The sequence below is a fragment of the Bipolaris zeicola genome, assembly GCF_000523435.1.
Source record: "Bipolaris zeicola 26-R-13 unplaced genomic scaffold scaffold_202, whole genome shotgun sequence".
Lineage (NCBI taxonomy): Eukaryota > Fungi > Ascomycota > Dothideomycetes > Pleosporales > Pleosporaceae > Bipolaris > Bipolaris zeicola.
In genome coordinates, this window is record NW_006912251.1 from 34,719 (window position 1) to 45,879 (window position 11,161).

The 11,161-nt window shown below is 51.5% G+C and overlaps 3 protein-coding genes across 3 annotated transcripts; 1 reads left to right on the forward strand and 2 right to left on the reverse strand.

The window, feature by feature from the left end:
- Positions 1–218: 218 nt before the first annotated feature.
- On the forward strand, positions 219–988 carry COCCADRAFT_40048 (uncharacterized protein; the record flags this gene model as incomplete). Its single annotated transcript, XM_007717914.1, has 2 exons — positions 219–863; positions 926–988. The coding sequence occupies 2 exons, from the start codon at positions 219–221 to the stop codon at positions 986–988; spliced, it is 708 nt and encodes a 235-aa protein (XP_007716104.1).
- A 536-nt stretch (positions 989–1,524) lies between these two features.
- Positions 1,525–2,893, reverse strand: COCCADRAFT_8217 (uncharacterized protein; the record flags this gene model as incomplete). Its single annotated transcript, XM_007717915.1, has 2 exons — positions 1,525–2,472; positions 2,543–2,893. 2 exons carry the CDS (start codon positions 2,891–2,893, stop codon positions 1,525–1,527), a joined length of 1,299 nt encoding a protein of 432 aa, XP_007716105.1.
- A 1,623-nt stretch (positions 2,894–4,516) lies between these two features.
- On the reverse strand, positions 4,517–9,181 carry COCCADRAFT_106100 (uncharacterized protein; the record flags this gene model as incomplete). Its single annotated transcript, XM_007717916.1, has 4 exons — positions 4,517–5,052; positions 5,105–5,161; positions 5,212–5,551; positions 8,354–9,181. The coding sequence occupies 4 exons, from the start codon at positions 9,179–9,181 to the stop codon at positions 4,517–4,519; spliced, it is 1,761 nt and encodes a 586-aa protein (XP_007716106.1).
- Between the last annotated feature and the right edge of the window lie 1,980 nt (positions 9,182–11,161).

Sequence of the window (11,161 nt, forward strand, 5' to 3'; positions counted from 1 at the left end):
CACCAACTGTACTCACCGTGAGGTGACGCTGTCTTTTCCAATATCCGACTTGTTTTTCAAAACTCCATCTTATAGAGTCCTCTCACTTCAATTGTTCTCTAGAAGTAGATTTTGCGCCAATACACTCGCTTAATTCAGTCTACTATCTGAACAACACTCGTACATTCTCCCAAGCACTGTCAACAATATAGACACTCACACCCACAGCTTCAATCAAAATGCATCTCTCACTTCTTTTCATCTTCTTCCTACACCTCTTCACCACCGCCCTCACGGCACCCAACTCCCCCATCGAGCCCGCCCTCGCCCTCTTCCTCGAAGACCGCGACACCTCCACCATGCTCTACACCCCAACCCCAACAATCATACACGCCCTCGACGCCTCCGTAACCGCAAATACCAACGCCCACGCCCTCGACGCCAACGACATCAACAACAACAACAACAACCTCCCCACCCAAACCATAACCCAAACCGCCCGCGTAACCCAAACCACACGCCCCCACGACCCCGAACCCATAATCCTCTACCCCTTCCACCTGACCCTGACCTCCCTCTGCTCTCCCTCCTCCTCCTCCCACTCCCACTCCGCCAACGCAACCCTCACAAACGGCAACTGGACCTCCCGCATCATCAACCTGACCTCCTCGACCCGCGCCATCGTCGACCACCACATCCCCGCTTACCCGCAGACGTTTAACGTGTGGCCGTTTGATGCGCGGAGGGGCGAGTTGCGATTTGGGTATTTGAATGAGGGGGAGGGGGGCTGGAGGTGTGAGTGGGGAGATAGGGATGGAGAGGGGGGTTGTGGGTGGTGTAGGGGGGGAGAGTGGAGAGAGGGGGAGTGTAAGGGTGGGACTAGGGTGAGTGACTATCTTTTTTTTCCAAAGTTTTTGATGGTGGGAAATTGGCTAATGAAGGATAGAGTAGGGAGATGGAGTGTTTGTTTGTTATGGGGTGGAAGCATCAGTTGAAGGCGGAGGGATGAGGTGGTGTATTTTTGGGGGAGGTGACGTGTGCAAGTGCGGGAAAGCAGATAAGGAGGAAGGAGATGAAGATAGGAAATGGTTGTGTAGTTGTAGAGGAAGAGCTATGGGCTAAGGAAAATCGATGTTTCCTCTGCCGTCAAGTTTCTTCTGTTCAATTGAGAAATATGCCACTTTACACTGCAACTATACGATTTCCATGGAAGTGAATTATGAGTTTAGTTTATTAATTAGGGTATATAAAATCAAGTACCATGCCTTGACCTCTTCACCCATGTCTTCCAAGGTTACAGCTGTATAAACAAATAACTCGCATAACCCAGAGCTTGCTACTTGCCAACGAGCGTATCGCAAATGCAAAAAAAGAGGAAAACCTATGGTATATATAACCAGCGGGGGTATTAATCCAATACAAAAAAAAGCCGTCAAAGTTTCCAACCCACTTAATCCGACTCTTGTCTCATTCACACCTCCACCCAACAACGTCTTCCCGAACCCCTTCCCATTCTTGAGAAAAAAACAAAACAAGGGTATAAGCTTAATCAAAAACCACACCCTTAGCCCCACCATACTTGAACTCATCTCCACCCCATCCAACCGACCGTCTCTCAGGCTTATGAATGCGTACACACCACAAAAAGTAGTCTTCGAGCGGAAGCAAATTAAGCAGGACGCGATTCCCCGCCCAAGCAATACCGCACACCATAGCCCCCGCAACGGCATCTAGGATAAAATGATTCGCCGTTGCCACAATGGCAATGAGGATAATAGTCGGATACGCGACACCGAGTGCTACACACAGAAACCTGCGTAGTGACGGGACACGCATGCGGAGTCCCATTGTCAACGCTACGCTCCTCGAGCGCGCATGCTGGGGCGCCAGCGGAATCGTCATAACGGTCAGTCCGATAAGGAGGGAGTAGCCGAAATGCAGCGAGGGCATGGCGGCGTACTGGTTGCAGAATTTGTTTTGGGTCCAGACGCTGCTTTCACCTTCGGCGCCATGCACGGTATCTACGAAGCCGAAGCTGCGGGCTTTTTTGCCAATGTCGCCGGTGACGTCTGGGTCGGAGAGGAGGCGTGGGGGCATGCAGGGCCAGAGGGTGAAGATGATGAAGGCGAGGAGGTTGCAGGTTGCCATTGTGCGGCGGCGGGCGGCATATAAGGCTGCGCCTGCGGGACTGCCGGATGCTTCACCTATTGGCTTGTTGTGCAAGGGGAGATCGACGCGGTTGCGGGTTGTGGTGTAGTAGTAGAGGCATACGAGGAAGAGGATGGTGCCGGGGATGTGGATGAAGGAGTAGATGCGGTTTGTCCAGTGGAGAATGAAGGGGTGCTTGAGGAACCAGGCTTGGATGTCGAGTTCGAGGAAGATGTGTAGGCGCTGCTCGAGGGCGATGAGTTGCAAGGCGTGGCGGCGCGCGACGTTTACGGTGCCTTCGTCGATGAGGTAGAGGGCACTTATGCCGCGCCCGACTTGGTAGACCTGCGTTGGCGATAACTGTTAGCGTTTTTGGTGTATTTTGGTTAATCCACAGAAGTGAAGCTTGACGTACCCAGTAGATCAAAGCCCAGTACCAGGCTTCGACTAAAAAGGGAAACTTTTGGAGTAGTCTTGATAGAAAGTAGTCTTGGAATCTACGGGTGTTTGGGCTGAGAACTTGTTTGCGCATGCCTAGTAGTTTGATTTCGCGCGACTGCCATCGTGGCTCTTCGTCGACATTGGCGAGAAGTGATGTACTGGACAGGGGACTCGATCGACCAGACTCGGGTGAAGCAGAGCGGGGCGAGTGGTGATAGACTTTTGGTCGGTTAAGAAGACGGTATTCCGTGTTGCGGTTTACCCAAGTACCGCCGAAGAGTAGGGTGATAACCACAAGTGGTTCTATGAAGGCTCCTGCGCCCATGATATGATACTATGCCGGATGGGATGTTCAGGCGAACAAAACAAAGGCTTGCGATCTGGAGGGTATTGTAGTTTTACAAGAAAGAAGTAGACGTCACTATTCTTCTGGGATGTTGCTTGTTGTAGGTAGAGTTGACGATGTATCGAGTAAGCGGACCAAATACGGATGCGAGCAGATGTATGAGGCGCAAGGCGTAAGGCGTTCCAGCTTTGCTCACAGGCAGGGCAACCAGCTCAAAGGCAGGGCAAGTAAGACAGAGGAAGAAGCAAAGAAAAAAAACTTCTGGTATAGTTATGCAAGATTTCAGAAATGGGCGGCTAGGAGGATGCAAAAGAGGACGACAGAGGGCACTAAGAGTAAGCATGCCACATTCATGGTGTCGACGGAAGAGACGGCAAGCAGGTATTAGCGAACGAGCTCTGAGGTCATGGATTGGCAAGGCGTGCGAGTGGTCGGACGAAGTTGCTCTGCGGCTGCCCTTGTGTAGTGCAGGGCGTTGCATGAATAGCCGACCTTCCGAGAAGGAGTTTACTGATGATTTGCTAAAGTGCGCGTCATGACTAGAGATGGTTTTGTGGGCAGCAGCATTGAAGTGCTTACCAGCCCCAGGCATGACAAAGGTACTGGCTGGAAGTGACGGTAAAGAGTTCAATTGGCAATATTCAAACTTAGCACCGACTTTTTCGCAGTAACACTCGCCCGTCCGGAGGCTCCGATGTCTCCCAGCTCGCGATCCGCGCACTCCGTTGGCACGCCTTTGTAATGCGAGCATCTCACAATGAGCACGCGACCACGGCGGCAGAGGTTTAGCTTCCGCCGATCGCCGGTGCTAGGCAGGTTTGGTCCGCTGCACGTGAGACCAACGTGATGTGCTTAAAAAGACGAGACGAGACGAGACGAGGCTGCTCGCACGTGACTTGGGCGTAGCCTCGTGTGCTGGGCCTCTGTTGACAGGCATCCACTCAGCACCCAATCATCCATGTGCACGTATCCACGATCTGCCTTGCTTACATACTACATACAACGTCTCGAGTAGGCTATGCAGTAAGACTGCAACATCAGCGCCATGCCAACCACGCCTCAACAAGCCATTGCTGATCAGATATGCGCACCAAAGCAGACCCAGGCGGTTGAAACCCAGCTTTCCTAGGCCAGAAAGGGCAAAGGGATCAAATTTGCTACACATGTCACGCAATTCACACTGCACAAGTCGCATACATATGTACAGAATATTATTCAATGACGGCAATGGGCCATGCAGGCCATGCCCCCACCGTCATTCTAATAGGCCCACACGCTCAACGTCTCGCTTCAATCTGAGACGTCAACAAACCCACCCAGCCCAACGAGAAACATAGTCTACAAACAAAAAAGGTATCCGCTGGAATATGCAATGAAGCTATCAGTCTTTCGCTGTCCCAGAAAAAAAAATACAGCAATGCATTGTAACAAAGGAAAAAGTAGCAATAATAGCTATGGTGTTTGCGACAGGTATGGATGCGAATGACACCAAGCATTCCGTGACGCCGCGCTGAACGGGACCAATATGTGGTCAACCAAAGTAAGCATAGATAAAGGAAAGAAAAAAAAAGGGACAGATGAAAAATCTGCCTTGCATCGCTCTTAGCAGGAGACGTTTGTAAATGGCGCACTCTCCTGCAGATCCTCGACCAGAGCATCCACATTGTTGAGATACTTGCCTAGCATATGCTGCTTCTCAGCCTGCGACCGTGTGTGCTTTCTGATTCCATTGCTGCCGTCGTCGGTGCTCCCCCGCCGGTCCATAGCCGTCCTGACCTTGTCGCGACTCCGCTGAGGGCCCGAGACGGGCATTTCGGGCATGAGGTAAAAGTACAAGAACTCGAGCAGCTTGACCTTGACGCCCTGTGTTGTCTCCTCGTCCTTGAACAGACTCGTTACTGTGAGCAGGCCGTCCATGTGCTCAAATATCCGCGTGTTTTGGGGTGTGGCAAGCAGGGCGGAGACGAGAACGAGAAGGGCTTGTGACTGGATCGCCGGGCAGTTATAGGGGTCGAGCAGGTCGAGGAGAAGGTTCATGTATACCTCGCGCCCGAAGATGATGCGTGACGGGGGGTGTAGCAGGAGGAGACCTTGTATGTTGGAAAGCGACGAGAGGATGAGGATGTCGTTCTGGCCATCTGTAATCATGGTTAGCTCTTAATCGTCATCAACTCTGCGTACCTCTCCTACCTTTGCTGCTGCCCATACCAAGCAATCGATCCAGACAGTCGGCTACCCTGGTCACAACTTTACACTATTAGCATCTTGCCCATTGTTGATCTGCTGACTCGACGCACCATTCCATTCGAACCCCTCTTGTAGGCGAAAAAACTCTCGGAAGGCGAGATCATCTGATAGCTGTCCCAACTTCTTTGCTGTGGCTTGTTGTTGCTGTTGTTGTTGCTGCTGCTCGCTCAGAGTGATTGCTGAGGCATTCCGGCGGTGGCCTGGTGTGCTGGGTTTCGACTTTGTGCCAGAGAGACAAATCTGCGCCAACATGCCCTCAATCTGCCGTAATCCCTTGCGAATCTTCTGCGTATCCTTGGACGCAATATTGTCAAAGGCGAGCGATAAGAGGGCCTCCATGGCGGATAAGGTTGCGAGGATCCTTGTGGCGGGGTTAGTGGCAGCTATCAGCTCGACTTGTATGCTGAGACGATGAGGCGGCGGCGAGGGTGTTGAGGCGAAACGTCGAAGCTGTGCAATGCAGGAGTCGGAAGGGTGTGTGTTTCGAGGGGGGGCTAAGATGCAGCTAGAGGTTCCTTTTTGCGGAGAAGCCCTTCTGGTGAGCCTTGTGTGGGCCGAGATTAGGGAATCGCAGGTGTGCTTGATAGAGCTAGGTGCAGGGGTGTATTGGCACCTTGTAGCATCGATAAACACCCGCCGTTGCCCCGGCGACACCGACCCGCCCGCGGCGGTTCGAGCCGTGCACTCACTCGCCTCGCCCGCCCTGTCCACCACCACGCCAGCCAAACACCAGCCAACGCCAGCCCTCATCTTGCTCGACACCCCTACCTTGCTGCGACATATCATTTCTCATTTGCTGTGCCCACATGTTCGGCCACTACGAGCCCTGCGCCAATCGCAATGGGCAACGCGACAGTGCGCATAACATGCTTCGCTTCTCCCCCTGACTCAAGCCCGTTCTGATCGACGTCATGTCCAGCTCCAGGCCTTTGGCCATTTCCGTTGCCATCAAGCCCAGCACGACAGATGCATACTGTCGTGGCTGACTGGGCTGCCCTCTATCCAGTTCACAGGTAACTCTGAACTAACCCACATGGGCTGACCGCGCCCTTCAAATTGCCTTCTTTTTCCACTGCGGGGCTACAAGGCTGCAACACCATATCTAATACTTCTCTGTATCCCCCCACGCGCCAGTCATAACCGGGCCGTAGAATGCCTTCGGTAAAGATTATCACCAGACAAACGGTTCAGCCTTGTGCTGCGTGGCTGCGCACCAGGCATCCAGCACCCTCCTCAAGCCTCGGCAACCTCACATCTCGTGTCTATCTTTGCTCTTGCATCCCATAAAGACTTGACTCTTCATGATCCATCAACCTTCATCTGTTCTACAACTGGACAGATCCTTGTCTTGTAAATCCCATCGCACAAAGTCAGATCGCTTCAGCGACCTGCTAGACCCAACATGGCATTGTCCAGATTCAACCGGACGGAGAAAGATCTCAAATTCTATGGACTCTACGTAGCCTTCTACTGCATAAACATAATTCTCCGCTTCATTATCCTGGCACCGACTATCTATTACCAGGACTATGCGACACGCCACAACAACGTAATCAGTGACAACCTTCTGCTTCACAATGGCACCTACGATCCAACTATCGTCACCGGCGAAAAGATGGCAGACTGGTGGGGTAACTTTGCCTTTTTCTGGAACATTACAATCTGGATACCATCCATATGGCTGGAACCGCCATTGCATCTCCCAGTCGCGGCTGGGGATATACTAGTTACCATCTACATAGCGCGTGCTACGCATTATCAAAGCAGATACGTGCCCACGGCGAAAAGCGCATGTAATGACATGTCCACTTTTTACGACCAGCGACCTCCAGGGACTAATGAGAGCTTCTTCGCTGCTGCGGCGAGGCTGAATGCAACGGTCACAACCCCTACCAAAATGTGCAAGAACTTTGCCGAGGAACGTCAATATGGCATCTCCATAGCGTGAGTTGTCCATGAACCCCAAATTGCCATTGAGTACTAACAGCCCAAGCTTCTTCCAAGCCTTGATGGCACTTTTTGGTATTGTCTCTTTTGTTGGCTGCATACCAATTGCCAAACAACAAGTCATCAAGCTTTTGAAAAAAATCCAAAGATGCGCTACTTTCCTCTTGGCATGTACCATTTATCTACCAAGAGGAACTGTGGCGCTTGTTCCTTTTACTCTGTATACTACTCCAGTCTTTATCTTCCGCTTATGTGTACCTAGAAAGGCAAAAGTACCAGTTCGAACAGCGCGCCGGTACGCCGCGAAAACGGCGCTTGGGGCGGAGCAGAAGACCGAGATTGCGCTCAAAGGGCTGAAGACGCAGATTTTCAACAAGGATAATATAGCGAGGTATCAAGGCACTGACGGGGAGCCTACGCAACTGGCACAGTTCCTCGGCATCTACGACATGCTCATGATGGTCACTCAACACCTACACTACGTCGATGTCTTGAGCCTGTCTTCCGTCTCCAAATCTGTCCGTAACTCGGTCCTCCCCCACGACGATCTTCATCGCCGCCTCACCCTTTTCAAACGATCTACTTGCCGTGGCGGTGGCGCGAGGACTCCTTGTTCGGTGTGTTGGATTCCGATATGCTCGGATTGTTTCAAGGCCACCTCGTTTGTACAATCAGCCCCACTACACCACCTGGAAAACTGTGTCCCATACTGCAAGTCCTGCTACTACCAACATGTTGCGGTTAAACAAACCCTTCAAGGCACAAGACACAAGGGTATAGAGTGCAAATGCGTTCCTGATGCTCCTTGGCTATACACCATGTACAAGCGTTTCGTCAATCCTAACACATACCGAGGACCCATACAGGATCTCAGGGAAGTGCCCTCGTCTGTTTGCAACACTTGCTTCCAGCTGTCAGTTGAAGAGATCAAGTCAAAGAGGACCGCGGCTGCAAAAGTGATGTTGAAGAAAGGCCATTCAGTCCATGGGTACGAGTGGAGCATGTGTATGAGACCGCTCTGCGAGAAACCGCTCAGTGTCGGTCCCAGATTCTGGGTTTGCACTCGGCCGGGCTGTAACAAGGAATGTACGAGTTCTCTGCACCAAGCGTGGGGTGAGAGTACGAAGGAAGCGGAGGAAGCAGTCTGAGCTCACACACATGTTATACCCCATGACTCATATCCAATTACGACTATGTAAATTATTATCAAAACCATTAAGCCATCACCGCCGCAAACACCCCAACCGCCAGCGCCACCGTCCCACCCGTTACCTTCCTCGCCGCCCCCGTAAACTCCGGCAACCCACTCTGCGTCGGCGACCCCACACCCCCAGTCGCATTCCCCCCCTGCACGACTTCAAAATTCGCACAAGTAATCCTCGTCGTATTCCCCGTATGCAACACAAACGCCAATCCCCCAAAATACCCTTCTGATCCTTGCTCAACGCTCAAATACGGATCCACAAACTGCACTTCGAAACTCCCCTCTGAAGTGATTTTGCCGCCGTGCTTGCCTGCTAAATCACCGACTTGACATGTTTCTGGCAAAGAAGCGTCGCACATGTAGAGTTCGCCGCGGTTTGTGGGGTCGAGATGGCCGAGTGTAGCGGTGCAGTTTCCGTCACTGGGGACGGGGAGCGCGTGGATGTGCCATGCGAAAGGTCCGAATTGCTCTTGGTCCGGTAGATTGGTTAGGTTGACGGTGAAGCGGACGCCTTGGGGGTCGCCGGCTGCGTCGATGGTGCCCGTGACGTTGGTGTTGACGTAGGGGTTGTATTGTACATCCGGAAGCACAGCGCGGTAGGTGGCTGAGGGTTGGTTTGGGGATGCGGTTGCGGTGCCCTCGACACCGCCTGTGGCGTTGGGGAGGTAACCTGGTGCTGGAGGAAGGGGCGAGATGATGGCGCCTTGGAGGGTGTCGACGCCTGTGAAGGAGGTTGCGGTAGGGAGGGCGGGGATGACGCCGGATTTTGCAGTAGAGAGCAGGGCGGGGGGTGGTGCGGGTTCTTGGACTTGGGATTGGGCGGTGGTGAAGCGGATGAGGGATAGTAAGGGGAGAAGTTTTGAGAGCATTTTGGATGATGATTGAGTGAGGGTGCTGGAGGGAATGGAAAGTGAAGAGACCTTTGCCGGGCATTCTTATAGAGCGTTTTGAAGACTATAAGCATTTTCCTTACTTACGAGCGCTATGTCGTAGTCCATCTCGATAACCTTGTACTTCCCCAGTGACATCAACACGCCCTCATCCTAATTCCCTCCCATCCTCTAATAACAGCCTCTTCCCTCCCACACTTCCCTTAGACAATCCCGGCTCAAATATCCGTAACAATTACAACGTGGCTCAGTCGCACCGCCAACCGCGCCGATCTCAACACCAAGCCTTGTCTCTACGCGTAGCGTGCTAACTACGGATCCCCCGTGCCGTTTTCCCCTCTTTCCATCCATCTTCACCTCTCGACAGCATCATACAACGACGACTGACCGAAAAGACCAGCAACCCCACTCACCACGGCCGACGTTACAAATGGTAAGAAAATAGCCGGTAAACGAGCACCCGGGGCGTTGGGCTATTGCATTAGCGTCATTTGGGGTACGTGCACCGAGAACTGGTGCCTGACATCACATTCTGGCACTGTCGCGATTCGATGGATGCGTGGATTCGAGATGGTGGTTGGAGGGGTGATGTCAAGACTTGATGTATGCGGGGGGGTTAAGCGAGGTAAATGACTAGGTCGCGCGCTACGTATGTGGGTGAAGAGAGGTAAGGGGGGGAGGGACTCCGCGGATGTGGGAGAGAAGATGATGCGTTGATGTTTGGGGAGATGCAGGTCCAAGGATGTGAGGATGGGCAGGGATGATGTTGGCTCGCTTGTTCTTAGGGTGGAGGATGCACGGCAGGTAGGTTGGATACATGCTTGGCTATGTGGATGTGAAATAACATAGTACTGCCGTAGTGTTACATGCTGGTAGGTGTGAAGTCTTTTTTGTCTTCCCCGAGACTTTTTTTTCTTTTCGTTTATCACTTGTAGTCAAACTAGCAAGAAGAGATGTTTGTCATGATACTCTGAACTGAAGCCTAGCAAGGCTAGTCCTCGGTGATTCATCTGGTACCCTTCAGGCTAAGGGAACCATAGCCGCTTTCTTCGTATCATCAAGTGAGGGCGGTGCAATGGGACAGGCCCGGTACAGTCTTGGCAAGCAATATTGGTAGACAAGGTCGGCCCAGATCTTCTAGCTTCATTGGCCGGAGCAGATCTGTGAGTATAAGTATTGACATCTAACCATAGTTGTATAGTAGGTTTTTAATATTCTTTTGTACTAAGACTATAGGTGCCTATTCGAATCAAGACTTGTGGGTGTCCCACGCACTGCCATATGCCTCTATGTGACTCTACCGCCGATCCTGATCCGAACATTCTTGCCTGCACCCCTATGGGCATTGGACAGAACATATCTCTCTTACAGTATCGTAAGTATAAATCCATTTAGGGCCTATAGCTTTAACAGCGACTGGGTCGCAGGAAAATCCCTCAATAGCAGAATCTGGCGCACGGTGGAACGCGACTACAGCTTTCTTACACATCCTGCTCTTTTTCCAAAGGCCGCAGCCAACGTATTCTTCAATTCTGCGGGAACCTCAAATTGACAGCTGTCGAAATCAACAAAGCATTGTAGACTAAATGGTTTTTGAGCTGCTGTAGAAGCTATAGAAATAAGGATAAGAGGGATAGTAGCGTAATGTACTACATCAAAATTAGACAAAGCACGAAAAAGTTGACGCTACTTACTATTGTATAACTTTTGACTTGAAACGTGTAGATTCTTATGTCTCTGCAAAGCGATGGATTGCGATATCATTAGGAGAATGTAATAAGAATATAATAATAATGTTGGTAGGCTCTCACAGATAAGTACATGCTATAAATGCATAAAATAGTAACATATTAACGTATCTGTATAGCGAGTGGCTCAGTATACCTAGGTAGCGAGTGGCTCACGGTGCCAAGACCCCATCAACTTCCCCCATTACATGACTCTTGCACGCGATGTCTC